The sequence below is a fragment of the Psittacula echo genome (genome assembly GCF_963264785.1).
Source record: "Psittacula echo genome assembly, chromosome: 2".
Classification (NCBI taxonomy): Eukaryota; Metazoa; Chordata; class Aves; order Psittaciformes; family Psittacidae; genus Psittacula; species Psittacula echo.
In genome coordinates, this window is record NC_137737.1 from 61,507,621 (window position 1) to 61,527,992 (window position 20,372).

Sequence of the window (20,372 nt, forward strand, 5' to 3'; positions counted from 1 at the left end):
TTGTTACGCTACACTGTTTAGTCTTTCCATGTGCTTTAATGGCACATTCTCCCATCTCATTCTCTACTTCCCCATTATATGGTGTTCAGAAGGCTGCAGGAGCTGATCCCGTCTGTCTGCTTTCCCATCCCAAAATTCACTGGAGTAGGTGCTGCTGGAAATCAGTAAATTGTTTTAACTGCAGTTGTGTTCTGTCTGACTAGCATGTTTGTGTTCTGGGTAGCTCTTTACTGAGCCAAGAGTGTATACTAACTTTCAAATAATGCTGGATCATGGAAATTACTTTCTGGGCCATGTGTTGCCTTGTTTTGAAACATCTAAAAAGATAGTCTGGGTTTTGGGTGGGTTTTTTGTTTTGTTCTTTTTAACCTAGATACTTAATTGTGAAGTGTATTGGGGCCTACTTATCTGCAGTATTCTACTAGCAGAAGAGCAGTGGCAGCAGGCAGCAACCTCTGTTTACAGTACTAAAGGCTTCCCTGGATTAGTTGTCTGTAACCATACCTGTCTGTAGGCATGTTACAAGTAAGGTGAAGTCTTGCACTGCACACTTTCAGATAATTTTATGCACTAAAATACTTAAGCCTCTCCATGCCTTCCCCTTAATTGAAAGCTGCACTTGACTAGCTGAAAGTTTTATTCAGACTGGGTTATGTGATAAGTAGATCTCCAAGAATAATATTAGGCAGTATGCTTTGGAGAAATGAACAGAATTCCTTTATCTTGAGAAAAGTGATATTTGAGCTGTTTACTCTTTCTAAAGCTCTGGCTTTAGCCTGGAAGTTTTTGGAAGAGTTTGCCTGGAAGATCTTGCTAATCTACACAGCTCAAGCACTTTTCACAATTGAATCGTATGACTATCACATTGAGATAGTCGAACTGTTCACTAACAAAATATCAGCCCTCTTTCAGCCACAGGCAAAAATGTGTTCCCTGACATCTCCTTGAGTGCCTCATTTCTAAGAGTTTTCTAGTTGTAGATCCTATCGGTATCTGATCTTTTCAATCCTTTTTCCTTTGGTTTTTGGTTGGTATTTTTTCTTTTATTTTATCTGCATGCTAAAAAAGGCTATTGTATCTCACTGTATGCTTTGAAATACTTTATATGACACTGGAGAACACATACAATTAGGTAGTTTTCATAACTTCTTTTGAACATTCAAGTTGGAACATAAGTCTGTGGTTCAAAACTCTTGTACCAAGCAATACTGTTACATCTTAAAACCTAGTATTTGGTTTGAAAACAAGCATATGATATGCCAAGTCCTAATTTTTGTTTTGCTAACACCAATGTGAAAAAAGTATCTTCACTTAAGTAAATTCCGTCCATTCAATTTTAATTCCAACTTGATTATATGTTTTATAGAGCATTTGTTATAAATCCCTTTCTTCAAGAGGCAGCTTGTCTAAAATAAATGTTACTTCAACTGCACTAATGTTTCTTTGAAACTAACCAGTCTTCTAACAAATCTGAAAGCTTCTTTACTCAGAATTTCAAATTTTGTTAGAACTGCGAAAGAAAAACCTTTTACTTCTGATTGATTTTGATAATCTAAAATGCTTTCATGTTTCATGCAAATAAATGAAATAACCTTAATTAATCTCTTTACAGAAATTAAATAGGTTTCCAAGAGCATATGTAATGTTCTTGAATGTTCTGAAATTGCTTAAGATTCTTGATCATGGTGTGTATATGAACTAAATTAGGTTATCTTGTTATGGAAGACTGTGCTACTGTATGTAATTACTACTTAATGTAATTACTTTTTATTACTTGATAATGCATATCCTGTAATTGAAAGCTTCATGGCAGATGCTGTTTACTGTGCAGCCAAAAATACTCAGGGTCAGGTTAATTATTACTTGGTAATAATTAACTGCTGTCAACAGCATAAGAAGACTTAAGTTCATCATAATGTGTTGTTCTTAGATAGCTGAACAAATGCATAGCTTTTCAAATATAGCGAGGTAAAGAAAATATAGTATGTCTCACCTAATAGCTGGACACTGTACTTACTACTTACTGCATTTCAGCTTGTCTGTAAGTAATATTATTCATGTAAGCTTGAATGTAACACTGTCCCTCCTAAAATCTGGTTGAAGGGCCACAAATAAGACATACAATACAGAAGAACTGTGGCAGGATTGTTTTTTTTCTGGGTATATTTCTACTTCTTAGGTAACAAAAAATCAACAAACAGCAACAAAAAACCAAACCACCAAACTTTTACCCCATCCTGACTGACTGTTCTTTTAATAGCCGGGAAAGTCTCTCTGTGGCTTAAACTTCAAGGTATTTTGTGTCCACTAGTTTAATAATGAACAATTTAGTTCTTACCTGTCATTTGTGTTTCTTGGGATATCTGCATATGTATTACGGCCTGTCTTGTTCTTCATAGTTACGTGTAGTCTGGACAATATTGTACTGGACCAAGAGTGACGGGGCTAGTTTTGCATCATGCGTTCAGCACTGTTCCCCCAAGGTAGAAAAGTTAAGGGTGGGCAGGACCTGGCTAATGGTACAAAATAGTTCTCTTCAGAATCATAGTGACATCAGATTTCTATGATTTGTGTTTTAGCTTAAATAAAATAATACTCACTAAGCTATTTGGAAAATCTTGCATGGTAGTCCCAGCCCTTATATAGGCATTTAAATGTTACAGGGATAGAAGTAAAGATTTTAGAGTCTAATTGGCTGAAGCTATTTGCAAATCGTAATTTGTATTTCATGAGCATTGTACTAAAGTGGCGTATATGGTTTGCTTGTCGTTTTGTGTGTGTACGTGTGGTATTCATGCCAGTGTTGTTTTGCAGACAATGGTACATGGACTCAGCTGTGGTTGGTGTCTGACTATCATGAGCATGGATCACTCTTTGATTACCTGAACAGGTATACAGTAACAGTGGAAGGAATGATAAAATTAGCTTTGTCCACTGCTAGTGGTCTTGCTCATCTTCACATGGAAATTGTTGGGACACAAGGTAATCTTACAACTATTCAGCCTGTCATGTGGATAGTATTGGATTTTTTAAGAAATTATACATCCTCTTTCTCCATAATTCTTTTCTCAATTAGATCATTCAACCTGTAGTTGCTTTGCACACAGCTACTTATGTGATGATAAGGCAGCTAAACTCAGTGCAGATACTCAGGTTAATCCCTTGTGGAGCTGAGGGAATTGAAAAATGTCTGTTTGGGGCCTGTCATAATATCTGAACTAATAGAACTTCTTAATTTGGAAGTTTTTATCTTTCTGTGGTGTATCCAGGTTTTGTAATGTAACAGTCCTTCTTACAAAATGCCTATTAAAAGGCAGTAAGTAATGGTGCCTTTAGAATCTTCTTTGATTTGTGACAGCACTATGTGTCTGTTTCCAGAGCCATTAGAAACTTTTTTTGTGGCAAGTAGTATGGGTACACAGTAAGTACTTGCAGGAAGAGGAAAAGGAGCAGTAGAGTGGCATAATATGGCAGGCATTTAAGGTACTTTTCTGGACAGCCAGCCAATCCACAATGAATGGTTTCAGGAGTTACCTTAATGTACATGAAGTAGCAGAACTGGAAGGAATTCTGTAACATCAAACAAAATCTGCACCCATTTTAGAACAGTAGCAATTATATTTTTCTGTTTTGGTTTTTGTTTTGTTTCCTTACAGGCAAGCCAGCGATTGCTCATAGAGATTTGAAATCAAAAAATATATTGGTAAAAAAGAATGGAACATGCTGCATTGCAGACCTAGGATTGGCAGTTAGGCACGATTCAGCTACAGACACAATTGATATTGCCCCAAACCACAGAGTTGGAACAAAAAGGTAAAATCATTAATGTGATGTGTCAGGTGATACTTACAATAAAATGCTTCGAATTTTCTAGCCCCATATAGAAGATTTTCATGTGTACAAACACAAGCACCAGGAAAATGTAAACAATGGCAGGTAGAGTTCCTAGGCACTTCCTTGCCAGCTGGTTATTTAGTTAGACAGTAGGTGCTTAAAAAGCATATTGAATCTTGGCATCTTCTACTAGCATGTGTAAAATACAGAAAACTTGCAAAATGTTGTAGGGTGCAAGTATATACTAAAATACTTAGGAGACTTCATGAGTGACAGTCTTGAAACTTCACTGCTGTATCTATTCTTTGTGCCTTGTGTTGCATGGAAATGATTGCAGCTCAATCTGGAGTGTAAAACAGGATATTGACAGTGAAAATTAAAAGCTGGATTTTTTTTTCAGTGTGAAGCCTATGTGGTAGAACATACAAGATACAGTCTTGGGTACGGGCTATCATAGGATTGTATTTTTGAGAGAAATATGAGACCTTAAAACAGCATTCATCTTTGTTATCTAATGCATAAATACAATTATCAGTACATGAGTCAGTATACTCCCTTTCCTAAGCGTACTTCTGAATTTAGAAATACAGATTTGGTTTTTTGTCCTCAAAAGAACTCAGTGTTTAACTCCATCAACACTAGTGCAGTTTGTTGTTGGCTGTAATTTAGCATTGCTGAACCTTCAGAGAGCAATAATTGGAAGATGTTCTGAAGAGAGGATTAGTTTTCTTTAGCAATCTGTGAAGCTATACAGCATACAGAGATAACAGCTCTAATGGTGAACCACAGCAACAGAGTTGTGTGATACAGGCAACATTTTATCCTTTTGATGCCTATAGGTCCAGTCCTACGCCACACTAAAGTTTGTATGCCTGTCACAGAGAAATGTGTGGAAGCCCAAGTGATTCAGGGCTGTATGTGATTAACTTCAGCATATGCCCTAGCAGGTTTTCAGTTATATATCTCTTTAGTGATACTGCAAGGGGGCTTGAGGGATAAGCATAAATGATGAACTGGGATGTACCTTTAGCGCTGTCTTTTTAGAAGAAAAAAACAAACTTCTTTTTTTAAGGCCCAGCGAACAAAAGTTTTTAGAACATTTACTGAAAATTTACTTTACTGAGAATTATATTGCTGACATTACTTTATTCTAAAGTTCTTCTGTACTAGTCCTTTGCCAACTTTAGAAATACCACACAAATGGTCAGATGAGATTTACTTTTGAAATGCTACTGGGTTACAAAGTACTGGGTGTTATTCCTTCTCAAAGTCTCCAGGCATCATTGGTAGTAAAACAGCAGGCTACTTTGGGATTTGTCATTGCAGACTTGGCTGTGTGCAAGGTGCATTTCGTGTCACGGTATTTTCTACTACACCTACATGCCAAAAAAAAAAAAAAAATAAAATAAAAGTGCAGATCTGTTACTTTCTTTAGTCTTTGGAGGAAGCATCCTTTCAGCTGTGTCTGTAGATCCCACTTACAAGCTCTCTTCTTGTGTAGGCGCTGTTAAATCTGTATCTGAATGAAGATGCAGCTGCCTTATGCTTCTTTGCAATGGTAACGTAGTAACTCTTGTTTGCTGCAGTGGGCAGCAGCAAGACCAAGTTCATTTCCCACTTTGAAGACATTAGTCACTTCTACCTTTCTGAAAATTGTTCGTTCTCATAAAAGTCTTGGTCTCCTCTTCCTCCCTCTTGTGCATTCTTGGGTAAGTAATGCTGCACTTCTGGCAAATTTTTCATAATACAGTTCAGATCTTACCTTAACTCCCATTGATTGCTGCTGCTGGTACCTTTTCTGCACATGGACGCTCTGTGTGCAGGTTCAGGGAGATTTGGCTAAGTTTGTATTTTTCTAATGATTGTCTGTTGTAAGGATGTATGGCCTAGAAAGCAAACAAGACTCATTCTTGTTTGAGTGATGTAGGGGCTGAGTCAGACTGATGATCCTTCTTTCTGAATGAATCTTTATTTCTTTTCTGTTCAGAGGCTTAGCTTCATCCCAGAGGGTGTGAACTATGTGCTTTCACAGCTCAGCCTGCAGTATAAAGCAGAGAATATGAGCTTTAAACTGAGAAGAAGAAAGAATTCCTCTCTTACTCCCTGAGGCTCTAATTCCATTTTAACATGGGTGCTGTTCTATAGTTTATCCAAACCAAATATGAACAGAATTCTAGTTATGCTTGTTCAGAAGAGGGAGATGTCATACTCAACTTGTTGTGTATGTTTCCTATTTGATGACACCAGCCCTTTATGTGCAAGAAGTTTAGGCAACTAATACAGAGGTTTCGGACTAAAAGAGGTGGGGAGGTCAGTAGGCACCCAAAGTGCCAAATGTGACCCATGCTCAACATAATTTTTAAACTTCTTTGTAGACTTTGCCTGTCAGTCTTGGAGGGTATTGGATTGCAGACATAGTTCAGAAGGCCCAAGTTAGTCTATGTAGAGTAATTCTCTCCAGAACCCAACATACTGTTTCTGATAAGCAGTGTATTTCCAATATATAAGCGGAAAAGGAGATGTGTGTTTCTCTCTTTGTCTGATAGCCATGAAATGGCTCATCTGCTGACTGCACTAGATGACCTACTTGCCTTTCGCCTCTCTTGTTCTAGCAATAATCTCTCAGGCTTTTTGATCAGTCATTTGCCATTCTATGTTATGGAAACCGAAGCCAATCTAAATGCATTGATGGAAGATCACGGTAAGAGGTCAATTTGCCAATAAATGCAGTCGAATTCACTTTTGGAAAGGGTGGGGTTTGGTTTTTTTCTTTTGAGGGTATGAATTCAGCTCCATTGACACATTTGGGCCTCTTTCAGTATTTCCTGTGCAAACCTTTGTCCTTAGGACAATATACAGAAACTGATACAATATCCTTTACTACTTGCATAAGTCTCACAACATGGTTGGGGGTTTTGGTTTGGTGGCTTTCCACCTTTATTACTCTTCACATCGCCATGTGATCTTAAGACAGCTCAAATACTCTTCCTTCTAAACCCAAAGCTGATCACTATACTGTCAAGTGCTTTAAGATTATCCAATAATGCAAAATCCTTGGAGAGCATTAAAACACTCATCACAGTCTTGCATTCTTGATTAAAAAGCTTTTGATACAGGTGGCCCAGAATAATTTGAGTCTTGCTTATGTTAAAGATTGTGACATATGTAAACTTAACTTAGAATTCTGCTTCCATTCAGTGGATACTGTCAAAGTAAACTTTATGTTCCTCTTTAAATAGTTGTCCTCTGCTTGTGCTGTGTTTATCAGTTGTGGGGAATTTCTGTGTCTGTACAGTGCTTAGGAGAACTCTCATGACAGCAATCCTTGTTGAAGTTATGGATAGTCCAGAACAAATACAACTACTGGGTGCATTTTTGCTGTTTTGTTTATAGCCCGTGCTTCCTTGAATGTATGTCACTTCTATAAGACAGTAGTGCTGAGTGTTCTGGAAGGTCTGATAGTCCTGAAATTTAAGTACTGTGTCTTGTATTCTGCCTACCATCCCTATGGAAAGGAAATCCTGGTATTATGTTGATAAAATGAAACTCTGCATAGGCTTCTGTGGCTATTCAAGGTTGAGCTATCACCTGATACTGTATTCCATTCGAGTAATCTATGTGTGTTGCTTTTTTACCAGTTATCTTTGCTTTCCAAAGCCTTGGTGGTGTTTTTCCCTGCTTCATTAGTATGGCAGCTTGAGATTGACAAGGCATGTGGAGAAACACACTGAACTCTGCTAAACATTATATATTGGATTTAGTAGCCAGAGCTATACCAGATTGAGAAAGCAGAACTACAGCTGATGTTGACTGCAGCAAATACCATTCATTCCTTCCAGCATCCAGTGAGGATGCTGCTGTCTAACTCTCACAATGCAGTCCACACTGACATTTTGCTTGATGTTCCTACATTGAGCTTAGTCAATAAACAAGGTAACAATGCCACGACCAGTTTTCGGTATTTCTTTCTCAGTTGAAAGTCTGTGCTGAAACCAGGCAAGTCTGTCACAGATTTTTCTGTTGCAGGAAGTGCTGATAAAGTATTCTATTAAAAAAAAAATAAAAGCTTTATGTGATTTATAATGCAATAATCAGTTACTGTAATGGCAGGGAGCCTTTGTTCCCAGGAGATCTTTATCAGCGCTGCTTTTTTAATCAGCTCTTCATGTCTATTCCCTCTGTGGTCTTGCTAGGGGATGTTATAAGTGGCTGCTGTATGTTGGCAGATTCCAGGAGCTGGAGCTACCTTCTGCCTGCCTTCTGCCAGCCTGATGTGTCCTAAGGACTGAACTCTGTCCATTCCAGGTCCATGGATATAGCTGCTGCTTGCTTTCTTGGGCTTCAACCAGTAGTGGGGCTACACATACACAGACACATACAATACTGACAGAGCTGATTACACAGATTGCTATATACCATGTGCTGTCTTCAACACCCACATAAAATGCTGTCAGAACTTGTATAAAATATAAGTGTTGACAGCCAAGTCTTCTTCCTTCAGCTGATCAGGATTGAACTTCATTAGTTAAAACGCACACTCTCTGCTGTAGCCTGACAAGCCCATTTATGCTTATGAATCCCTCCCGTGTGAATACAACCTTTGGTCTGTCTAATGCCCTCTTCTGTGCTCTGCAGGTCTCCTACTCACCAGCTAGGCTAGGTTAATGCACAGTAGCAAACAGATGCATATACCTGTATGCACACCTATATGCATGGATTTGCTTTAATACCAGTGTATACTTGTGTGGTATTCCCTCGAATACCATCTCTGCGTGGGTCAGCTCTTTGCTGGCTAGACTAGCTTGAAGTTAGCTAGTGAATTACACATGCACACCTGCCATGCATGCCAGGTTTGGGGGAAGTACACCCCAGCAGCTGGCATATAGGTCTTGTGACTAACCTTCCCACTTCAGTTGCTGCTGTTGAGAGCCTCTTACTCTGCTTCTGTCATCTTAGTTCTTCCCTGTAGCCGTTATCTTTAAGCTGGTGACTGTGAAGCCTGTGACACATGGTCCTACTTCAGTGGCTGAAGCAGAGACCCTCATTTGCTCTAGTTGCTGGTACCCCCACAGCAGCTCCAGATACATGGTTCTAAGACCTTTGGACACTTGCTCGCAGGATCTGCAGTTCCCTTCCAGTTGCTGGTGCACCAGGCCCAAGGGCAACTTAAATCCCTTGTCTGACTCCAGTTGCTACCCTTGAACTCCCTCATGCCTGACTCCAGTTGCTGGCATGTAGTCCTTAAAGCACATGTGCACATGGAGTTGAGAGTGAGATTGCATAAAAAGATAGTTAGGATTTAGTAAGAAGATATGATACACTGCAGCAAGCCCTTAGAGGTCTTGGTCAAACAAGCATAGTGACTGGCAAGTGTTTATGCAAGTGGCTCCTTGCGTAAACTTTACTGTCTTTTGCTCACTTTTGTTCTCTGAGTTACCCTTCTCCTGAACATTCCTTGATAGGCATTGCATTGTCCTACAGGCCTCCCTCAAATGTCAACAGTCCTCATGTTCCTCTTGCTTCCACATATCAGCAGTTACAGCATGCAGGCTGTCCCCCCTAAAGCTATGCCTGGAGTTTTTTAATAGCGCATCAGTTAGCAACTGAGACTTTGGGTCTTTTGTCATTGTGTCTGTTATCCCATGTTTGTCAGGCTCATTGTTTCCCCTTTTACTTATTCCGCTATTGCTTTGCTTGTTTCTGTCAGTTTACTTATCCCCCTTTCACTGGAGGTCTTTGATTAACAAAGCAGATTTTCCTTTGTCTCATATTTACGTTTGGTTTTGAGCAGCTCAGTAGCATTGAACTTTCTCTACAATAAGTATTTATGAAATTAAATGTTCTTTTATTTATTTGGTGTTTTGTTTTGTTTTATTATTGCAAATAGGTATATGGCTCCAGAAGTTCTAGATGATTCCATAAATATGAAACATTTTGAGTCATTCAAAAGAGCAGACATCTATGCCATGGGATTAGTGTTTTGGGAAATAGCTCGACGGTGTTCAATTGGTGGTATGTAGCAGTCTTTACAAAAGTGGAGATACTAAGGAATTATAGTTTATGGAACCTGAATAAGTTTCAGTAAACAGACTGTTCTAAAAATGGTACTAGGTAATAGTATCTAGTGTTTTTCAGACTTTCTAACCGTTAATCATTTAGATGATGATGGGTTTATTTAACTTCTTTGTAAACTGATGAACCGTACCTGTTGAAAAAAATAGGAAATGTCCTGTGTTTGGGTTTTTTTTTTTTTCCCTAAAACCTTTACATAGATGGGAGAAAAGCAAGGGTCAAACGCCACAAGTAAGTGTTACGTATAACATGTTCAGGTAACATCCATACTGTATTTAAAATAAAACATGCTATTACAAATCGTACGCTTCCAAGAAGCATGTCTTTAGTATAGCATGTGAAAGATTTGGCATAGCTTTCGTCTTTTCCAAATACATACATCTAAAAATTGAAAATTCCTCAAGGGTAATATGAACATACCAAAGGTATGGTTAAAGTGGTGTTTGGGGGGTTTTATTATTAGTCATTGTAACATAGTTTTTAAAAATGAAAACCAAAAAAAGAAAATGGTAGGGTACTGATAAGGAACACAGTAAAATGTGAAGAGTATGTAATTTAGTGTTACCTAAATTAAGCCATTTGCAACCTGTTACAGGAATCCATGAAGACTACCAGTTGCCGTACTATGACCTTGTTCCTTCAGACCCTTCTGTTGAAGAAATGAGGAAAGTTGTGTGTGAGCAGAAGTTAAGGCCCAATATTCCAAACAGATGGCAGAGCTGTGAGGTATTAACTAACCTTGCGAAAGCTGCTTTAATGGACCCTGAAGCTTTTATTGATTTCAATGGCTTATAAATTGTGCTTGTTGTTGAAGGGAGAAGGGTTGCTTCGAGACCTTAATTACACTCTGATCATTGTAGCTTTATTGAATGTCATTGATCCTTGGTTGTACGCTAATATTTAATGTATTTTCACACACATTAATAGCTAACTTTGTGTGGAGCATTCTGTGATCCGTTCCTGTGAAACATAGGTGATACTAATGTAAATTAAAGCTAGTCTGAATTATATTATACAGGAATCATCATTGCAAATAAATTGTGCAGCTGGGGTTGTACTGCCACTGCCTGGGGTTGAGTTAACTTTATAGTAGCCTATATGGGCAGTGTTTTGGATTTGTGACCAAAACAGATAGCACACCGGTGTCTTATGTAATGCTGAACAGTGTTTACGCAGCTTGAAGGCTTTCCCCATTTCTCATTCTCTCCCCACCCAGCGCATATTGCTGAGTAAGCTGGGAGTAGACAAGATGCTGAGAAGGAACACAGCTGGGACAGCTGATCCGAATTGATCAGAGAGATATTTCGTATCATGTAGTGTTATGCTCAGCAGTAAAACTGAGGAAGGGAGAGGTTTTGCAGGGGTTGCTTTTGCTCATGGATAGGCTAGGCATCGGTTGGGTGGTGGTAAGCAATTGGTTTTGTATCATTTGTTTATGGAATCATAGAATAGTTAGGGTTGGAAAGGACCTTAAGATCATCTAGTTCCAACCCCCTGCTCTGGGCAGGGACACCTCACACTAAACCATGCCACCCAAGGCTCTGTCCAACCTGGCCTTGAACACTGCCAGGAATGGAGCATTCACAACTTCCTTGGGCAACCCATTCCAGTGCCTCACCACCCTCACAGTAAAGAACTTCTTCCTTATATCCAATCTAAACTTCCCCTGTTTAAGTTTTAACCCATTACTCCTTGTCCTATCACTACAGTCCCTGATGAAGAGTCCCTCTCCAGCATCCTTGTAGGCCCCCTTCAGATACTGAAAGGCTGCTATGAGGTCTCCACACAGCCTTTGCTTCTCCAGGCTGAACAGCCCCAACTTTCTCAGCCTGTCTTCATATGGGAGGTGCTCCAGTCCCCTGATCATCCTTGTGGTCCTCCTCTGGACTTGTTCCAACAGTTCCATGTCCTTTTTATGTTGAGGACACCAAAACTGCACACAGTACTCCAAGTGAGGTCTCATGAGAGCAGAGTACAGGGGCAGGATTTGTTTTGGCTTGTTTTTTCCCCTTTACCTATTAAACTGTCTTCACCTCTAACCTGCAAGTTTTCTCACTTTGCCCTCGTGATTCTCTCTCCCATCCCACTGAGCAGGGAGTGAGTGAGTGGCTGTGTGGGGCTTAGCTGTCTACTGGGGTTAACCCACAACAAGGGTAGTAAACATACATGAAGTAATCAGGTCTGTGCTAATTGGTTTGTAACTAGGCTGGTTATCTCTTTCAACAGTGCTGTGCTGCCTCATGTAAATGCTTGCTTGGAACTCACTCAAGGTCTTTGCCCTGTCATTGTGTAATGAAGGAGTATACTACAGACTGTCCAAAATAGGAATTCTTCTTGGAAAAAAAAAAAAAAAAAGCTTTAAGAATTTTCACTCAAAATTGTGATGGCCTTATAGTACTTTGTGCATCTCGGAATTTGTACTTTATGCACTTACAGAAAGATGACCACTGTTATTAGGCTGCTGAAGCTCTAGTAAGCCAAAGACTTAGAACTGCAGTGTACATGTGGTGGCGACTACTGACCATGCCCTCTAGAAGCATTTACTTGATTCTGGGGTGAGTTCATTATGCTGGTAATCACTGCACAGGCATTAGTATGCACAGCAGTGAGCTCTTTCCTTTCCAGCCAACTTTGTTCATATTGCTTCCTGTAGGAACCCATCTAGGGCTAGAACCAATGCTTTGTGATTCAGACCTTAAGAGAATAGCTGTGGTAGGCTACAATAGGAAGGAGAAATTGATAAGATACGATGGAAGAGAGAACTGGGTTGTAGCATGTGTGAAATGAATACATGGGTAATAATAGACTTCAGAAACAGATGAAGAGGATAAGGCAGGACAGAGGCTACCTGGGCTACACTGGAACCACAGTACATATAATTGCTTCTCTTTCCTTTACAGGCGTTACGAGTAATGGCAAAAATTATGCGGGAATGCTGGTATGCCAATGGAGCCGCTAGGCTAACAGCTTTGCGCATTAAGAAAACGTTATCACAACTTAGTCAACAGGAGGGGATAAAAATGTAATCCTGGATTTGCTACCGAAGAATACTGTAAAAATCCATGTCTGCACCAGAGTGGCGTGTTGAGAAGGTTAATTGTTCTACCTCACTGGGGGAACAGAAGGATATTGCTGCCTTTTAGTACTTCATAGGAACGTCACTTACTAGGATTTTTGTGGACATGCCTGAACAGTTGTGTTGGGTCCTTTCTGTGCACTATAAACCTCTTTCCCAGGTTACTTACAAAACATTGTGTAGTCTAGTTTTATTTTTATTAACCTATAATTTTTTATTTTGATAGCTGGTCTTCTAGTTAACTGTGCTACAAAATAGGAGGTCACTTTTAAAATTTAACTGGTTCACTAATTTGTTCTAAAGTGCATTGATGGCTCTGTAAGCAACTTTATTCCTGGCTGGTACATTGACTATTCTGAACCACTGTCAAGGTTCTTTGATTCAGATTGTGAATGTACTGTTGGAGTACACTTTGCTAGCTATTAAGGTAGTACATCGTTTGGACTCTTTGATTTACAAATTGACCTCATTCAGTTGTGGGAACATAATTTATGCAACTGTACTTTATATCTGATTACTGGGGTTTTTTTCCACTTTCTCAGAACATTACATTGCCTTCAAAATAGATTGTATTATACCAGTAAGTGCCGCTTTTGAGTCTTTTAATGCAAAACAGTAGGAGCATACAAAGCCTAAGGTACTTTTGGTTTCAAAAAACAAATTAATGATCAGCTGTTCCGTTGCCTAGCTAAGATCTAATTTACACTCATTTCAGCAAGTGAGTACATAATTCATGGAATACTTTTAATTTTACCAAAATCTGACCCTTTAAACCACTGTGGGAGTTTTAAATAGTGTAAGATAGTTAATTCACTGTTGTAATTGTCAAGTCATGAGTCATAATTATATTTAAGGGGGTTTTTTGTTGTTTTTTATCAAGTGGTACTTCTAAAATGCTTGAAGTACCTATCTACTTCAGAAAAGTAGCATGAGGAGTAAGATGCTCTTAAGGGAGATTTTGCTCCATTAAATCAAATATGAAAAGCATATTTTCTGTGCAGTTCTGCAGAGTCTTAAGGCTCAAAGAACAATGTTTGCAATTAAACAAGGATTAAGTGCACCTGTAATTAGGGAGAAGTTATTTGGGCTTTTGTATGAGAAAGTTCAAAGCTGCTTATAAACTTTATGTGCATATGTTTTGTGTGTGCCTCATACACAGAAAGTGGTGAGCTGCAGAAAGTGCTGAGCTGCGGGTCTTTGGATACAAATACCAGAGGATTTCAGCAATTCTCTTCATAGTTACAAGAACAAAGCTTATGATGGCTTGTGTTGTCATAAGAACACAGAAGAATATGCATAGCTTTAGTCAAGATTTGCCCAAGATTTTAAGGGTATTGGAAGATTTTCGCTAACTTCTTTAGAAATTGAATTGCTTCTTTGCCCAGATGTACAACTTCTGGAGGGGACAGGGGAAATTAATGTGGAAAATTCTCTTTAAAAAAATGCTGTTAACAGGATTTTTTTTTTTTTTATTGCCACTTCAGGAAGAGTCTGGTTGTCCTTTGCTTTTATTAATACCCAAAACACTCAGTAGTATTTCAGTTTTTAAAGGTGGTAATTAATATGCCACCTAAGTTCCTACTCTTCAGAACATATCAGTATCCATCCTTTTATCAACAAACGCAGCAACCTTAACTCTGCTTCAATTTCATTCTTCAGCATATAGTCCACAGAGAGTTTTTCATAGGCATAACTGGATCTTTACCATAGATACAAATGGTATAGTTCATATTTCAGAATCATCAGGCTACCAGCATGCTTCAGATCTCTATAGTAACCTTGATGGTAACATCAGAGAGCTTCCAATGAAGTTCATCAAATAATTTCATTAGGGGCTTATTTTAGCACCTACAAAGCTTTATTACCGTAATGTTTAGTTTCCTAAAATGTAAGAATAGTTCTGTTGCATTTGAAAGAGAATATAAGGCAGCTGAGCAACATCACAGCATGCAGACTTTTCAGTCAACTCTGCAGTGGTTTGTTACATGTGTCTCATCTCAAACACCTAGTAGTCTTCATTCTCCTGAATTGTTCGCAACTATTCTTAAATTGTTCTAATTTTTCATTTTGTAATAGAAGCTTACAAAAACAAAGCACAGGAAGGATGCTTGATAGCAGTGTGTGATGTTAGGAACGTTATTTTGGGACACATTCATATTGGAATGCAGAACAGGGAAATTCTGAATAAGGCTGTATGTATCTTCAGTTCTGACACCACAACTTCAAGCTTTGTTCTTCTTTTCCATTATATAAACTGAACACCTTTTACAAAGGCTGTGTCTGTATATATTATGTAACTTTAAATGTTACCTGTGTAAGATCATATCTTATATATATGGACACAGGTACACTTAAGTATTTTTTAAATTAAGATTGTAATATCACCAGATTTGCTCTTGGAAATCCAGGGGGACCAAAATATTTTAGCATTCAGAATATTAATTTTGTATCATTTCAAGTATATACCAAAACATTTTCTGATGAATACTGATGCAAATGTTTATTGTAAATATTTCATACATTATACATTCACTTAACTTTTGTGGATTTAATCAATTTGACATTCTAGTAGCATTGAAGCCTCAGTTTGGTTTACAGACTTGTGACCACGTGGATATGGATGTGGAAAATAAGGAGCATTGGAAATGGTCTGATGCTGAAAAGCCCAAAATATTGATTTTTGGAATGCTGGAATTCTTCAGAGACCTTCCAACCTTAAAAGCTGGAATTCTGGGATGTTTCTCAAGCTGACTTTCCAAGTATGACACACTGTCACCTTCCAATGGTTCCACTTACAATCCTAAGAAAGACTTTGTGTGCAGGTAAAGACATTGGGATTGATTATATGGGGACATGAAGGTGTCAAATGAAATAAGAGGCTATTTTTATTTTTTTCCAGTAATCATTCTGAGTGTGATTGCCATGAAATTCATCTTTTAGTTAGTTTCTTGTTTATGTAGTGCCATTGAAAGGATTGCAAGGTGTTAATCATTTTTTGGTTTGGTTTGGTTTGGTTTGTTTTTTTTTTTGTGGGGTTTTGTTTGGTTTTTAAAAAAAAAACCTTCACCATATCAGTTGCTTTAAACTCAAATTACCTCTTAAAAGACCAAGGTACATTTACCTCGTGTATATAATGTTTAATATTTTTCAGAACATTCTCTGGGTTTGCAGTTACATGTTTCTAGAAATATGGGTATTACTAAATTTACAACTTCAGCGGTACTAAATGTGTTATCTGGTGCCCCAAAACACTTTACTTTTCTGTATTTTATTGTATGAGCAAGTTTGCTGCTTTGTCACTGTAGCACCTGCCCTTACATAGCTGTGTGCATACTGCTTTGTAAATTTTACTTATTTGGATGATTTGAGGATCCTGTACAGATGAGTGTAACTTTTTTAAACCCTACAAAATTGTGTATTTCCCGTACATTTCTGAAAATATGTATTGTATTTGTAGAGTATACATTTCAATGGATTGTAAATAGAACAGTAGGAGAGTGGATGCTTATGTTAAGTGCTAACACTACAGTAGAGAGCTTAAAGCAGTGAAAATAAATAAATTTTTTTCAAAATGCGTGCGTTGTCTTTCAGAGGAAGAAGTTTCAGGTAGGTATGGGTTTGGGTGTGATATTCTTACCTGGCAAAAAATGGGTTTACATCAAATTCCTTTCCTCAGAAGGAATTTCTGCTCGTATAAAAATGATGAAGTGGTCTGCTAATGCTGAGGCAATCCATCTCATGTATGCTTTACAGATAATGATTAAGCGCCTGATCTTCCATGTGTCCTACAATGTGTAAATACCAAGTAAATACCTTGCTTGGTATTCACAAGTCAAGTTACTTCACTAGACTGCAGATACAGTGTCCAGTAGTGCCTGGGAAACCCACAGTCTCGAATCTTCCTGAGAGTTTTTTGGAAATAAGATTTCAGTCCCTAGTCTATGAGGTGTAATGGTACCTGCAATTGTTACCTCTCTTTTGAAGAGAAAAAAGTCAGAGCAAGCCATGCAGATATGGTCCCAGGTGCAAATTTGCAATGTTTACTGGTATTAAAATAGGTATATAGAGATGAAGATTAAACATCTTTGATGTGTTTCTAATTAGCTCAATTATGAAACTGAAAAGAGCTCTCCAGTTGCCAGTAGCTGGAAATTTGTGGAAGCTGTTGAAGAATAGGGCACAGAAGTTGATACTAATTTTTAATTTAATATCAAATATATTTGTGTAGATTTTTAAATAAGGGGAGAAGAGGTTTTTTTGAATGCTCTCTCTGACCTAGGGAAAGTCTGAGCCCCACGCTTCATGCCTCATCTTGCCCAAAATATTTCTTCCTTTTGGTTATTTGCTTAGACTGAGACCAGGGACTGGTACATAAGAGTGTATATATACTAGTTCAGTGGCAATACATGGTGCAGGTATTGCACCATATTCTTTATTCTTGTTTTAATATTTCTAAGTTTTTTAGTAAAATCAGGCATTTCATTTTCAACTGCAAGGAAGGGGTGGAAAACTTGCTAGCCTTGCCAGCTAGATCCATACCTACTGAATGGATCTGGGAGATGGAGCACTGAATGTGTTGAGCTCACATCCAGGAGCTGAGCCAGCTTCTCAGCTGGTGAAAAGCAATATCATGCTATTAACTTTTTATGTTTAATGTCAAAACTTGCCTTTTTTGATTTTTTCCCTTTAATCGTAGTTGTAGGAATAAAATAGTTCACTGAAATACTTCCATTTTTATCCTGCATAAAAGCTTTTCCAAAAAATGGTGGAAAGTGCTACTAATTGATTACACTCTTTCTCAGAAACCAGAAGGAAAAGTCAATCAGATTCAGTAAAATAAAGAATGTCTCTTTGTTTGTAGGATTATTTTGAGGGCTTTTAGCTTATGGTTGAGAGAGAGACATAAAGCTTCCAAGGACTGCACATAAGTGGTGGACCCCTTTTCTCAGCTTTCTCTTCCCACATGTATTGAAGAGTTTCTGAGGCATGTTTGTGTTTGTTGGTGCAGGGTAGACCTTCACAGGAAACAAAAAATGAGCATGTTTTGATTGATGAAGTTAAAGATAAAGTACACATACACACTCACGAAAACCCATGTAAGAGATTAAATGTGCATTTGAAGTTTACGCTCATCATCATCTCTTGCAGAGGTATATTTAAATTGCCACTGGCTGAATTGAAAGAAGTTACCAGCATTTCCAAAGCAACGGCTTATTGTGTGGTGATGAGCACCAAAGAAAAGCACAAATGAATTAGCCTGCCTTAACACTGTTCCCTTCTCATTCTGCACTTTTTATTCTTCAGATGCCAGTAGTATAGTCTCCTTGTCATCCCATGTTTTTTGCTTACACATCCTATACATGTAATTTCTAGGATGCTGGCAGACATGCCAGGCAGTAGTTTATTGCACTGCAAGTACCTGTTTATGCAGAAGAGAGTTTCTCTGGCAAATATTGAGAGGAATGCAGATGTATCCCCCACCACAACAGATTGAGTCTCATGTAAAAGCTTCTTAAAACAAAAAAACCTTCACAAAAGTATGTGTAATTTGCTGGAACCAGAGTTGTGGGTATTTGGTAAGGATTCAGCAAAGACTAGACAAGCAACCTTTTCTTGGTGAAGGTAAACGAAAAGGTTATGAAGATCCTTTCTTGACTACTTTAAATCTAAGTGGAAAGACTGACTCAATCAAGAAGGAAGTTTGAAACTCGGGGTTTTGTTGGTTTTTTTTTTTTTGGCTATTGTCTACACCAGCTCCCTTTCCCATTCATCTCCATTTTTAGGTGTTTCTCACAAAGCACCTGTACAGTCCAAGATTTGTACTTATTTTTTGAATCAACTCCTTTCTGAAATGCCACCTTACTTCACTTTGTGGTGCATAAATCATCTTACCTCTCTTTTTATGGGAAAGTTATTTTCAGTTTAATTTTCTGTTGTGTAGAATGGGGATAAAGGTTTTCACAAAACTCCCTCAGGTCTCATGGGGTCAGCTGTGCTGCTGTCTTCCTCCTCTCATGCTGGAAAGCTTTTTCAGTTAATCCTGGAAACATTTCTTCCTTTTCTGAGTACTGTTGTTCCACCTCTTAGCATGGCCTGTGTAGTCCTTCAGGCCACAGACTCTTTCAATACAAGAGGGATGCTGGAGACCTGGATACATGTGTGGAGATAGAGAAGAGCAAAGATAACCTTCTTGCTCTGTTCTCCTGAAGGCTCTTTCATTAACATTCCCAGGATATGTCTTGATTAGCATATTCATGGCTTTCGGCTTCTTGTGTCCATTATAGCCTTCTAAAGACAGTGATAAAACTTTATACATTGTATTTTGAGAAACATTACATGCCTGGTTTTTTTAGAAAGTTCAGAACAAATCTTGTTTTGTGAGCATTATGTAAAGATCAAAGCCAACATCACAGCTAGTGAAATCAGGAATGGGAAACTTGGATTGACTAACACTGCCAACATCCAGTTGACCAAGATTCTGAGCAATGTGGTTTAGTTAGGTTACTCACAGAGGGCATGAGGGATGGACAGAGATGTCAGGCGCTCTTGTCCATCAGAAATTTTTCGGCCCCCTACTGGATGGAGTACAGGCTCTCTGTCTCCTTGAAGAACCTGGTAAGGAGAGAGCAGAGAGGACACTGTGCCTGTCCACACCTGAAAATTTTTCTGTTCTCTCTGGAGATGAACTTTTTACCATGCCTAAGCTGGAGTACAGTAACTTTATAAGTTATTACAGATGTCTTATGTATAAGAAGGACATGGAGGTGTTGGAAAAAGTCCAGAGGAGGACCACGAGGATGATCAGGGGACTGGAGCGCCTCCTGTATGAAGATAGGCTGAGAAAGTCGGGGCTGTTCAGCCTAGAGAAGAGAAGGCTGCACAGAGACCTCATAGCAGCCTTCCAGTATCTGAAGGGGGGCTACAAGGATGCTGGAGAGGGACTCTTCATCAGGGACTGTAGTGACAGGACAAGGGGTAACGGGTTCAGAGTTAAAGAGGGAAAGTTCAGGTTGGATATAACGAGGAAGTTCTTTACTGTGAGGGTGGTGAGGCATTGGAACAGGCTGCCCAAAAAAGTGGTAAATGCTCCATCCCTGGCAGTGTTGAAGTTCAGAGCTTTGGATGACATGGTCTAGTGTGAGATGCCCCTGCCCGTGGCAGGGAGGTTGGAATTAGATGATCTTAAGGTCCTTTCCAAACCAAACCATTCTGTGATTCTCTGATTCTATGACTGATAAGGTTATGAATCACTCACATACAGATGTGTGGTTTTTCTGGCTCCATGGCAGCCTCTTTTAAACTGTCTCCCTAGATGAATCCTGACACTTGGTAAATAGGAGCTACAAGTCCTAGCACTGCGTGTGACTGTGGGCTTGAAAGAGGCCAGGCT

The 20,372-nt window shown here is 38.7% G+C and overlaps 1 protein-coding gene across 2 annotated transcripts in view; it reads left to right on the forward strand.

Moving 5' to 3' along the window:
• Positions 1 to 16,580, forward strand: part of TGFBR1 (transforming growth factor beta receptor 1) — a 40,941-nt gene extending 24,361 nt beyond the window's left edge. Inside the window, exons 5-10 of one of the 2 annotated variants that reach the window (XM_080611047.1) lie at positions 2,815 to 2,982; positions 3,657 to 3,813; positions 9,722 to 9,846; positions 10,502 to 10,632; positions 12,807 to 12,844; positions 15,581 to 16,580. In XM_080611047.1, the coding sequence (XP_080467173.1) occupies positions 2,815 to 2,982; positions 3,657 to 3,813; positions 9,722 to 9,846; positions 10,502 to 10,632; positions 12,807 to 12,844; position 15,581 (620 nt within the window). In that variant the 3' untranslated portion in view covers positions 15,582 to 16,580. Of the gene's footprint in view, positions 1 to 2,814; positions 2,983 to 3,656; positions 3,814 to 9,721; positions 9,847 to 10,501; positions 10,633 to 12,806 lie in introns of both variants that reach the window. The other variant, XM_080611046.1, reaches the window with a different exon arrangement.
• Positions 16,581 to 20,372: the final 3,792 nt, after the last annotated feature.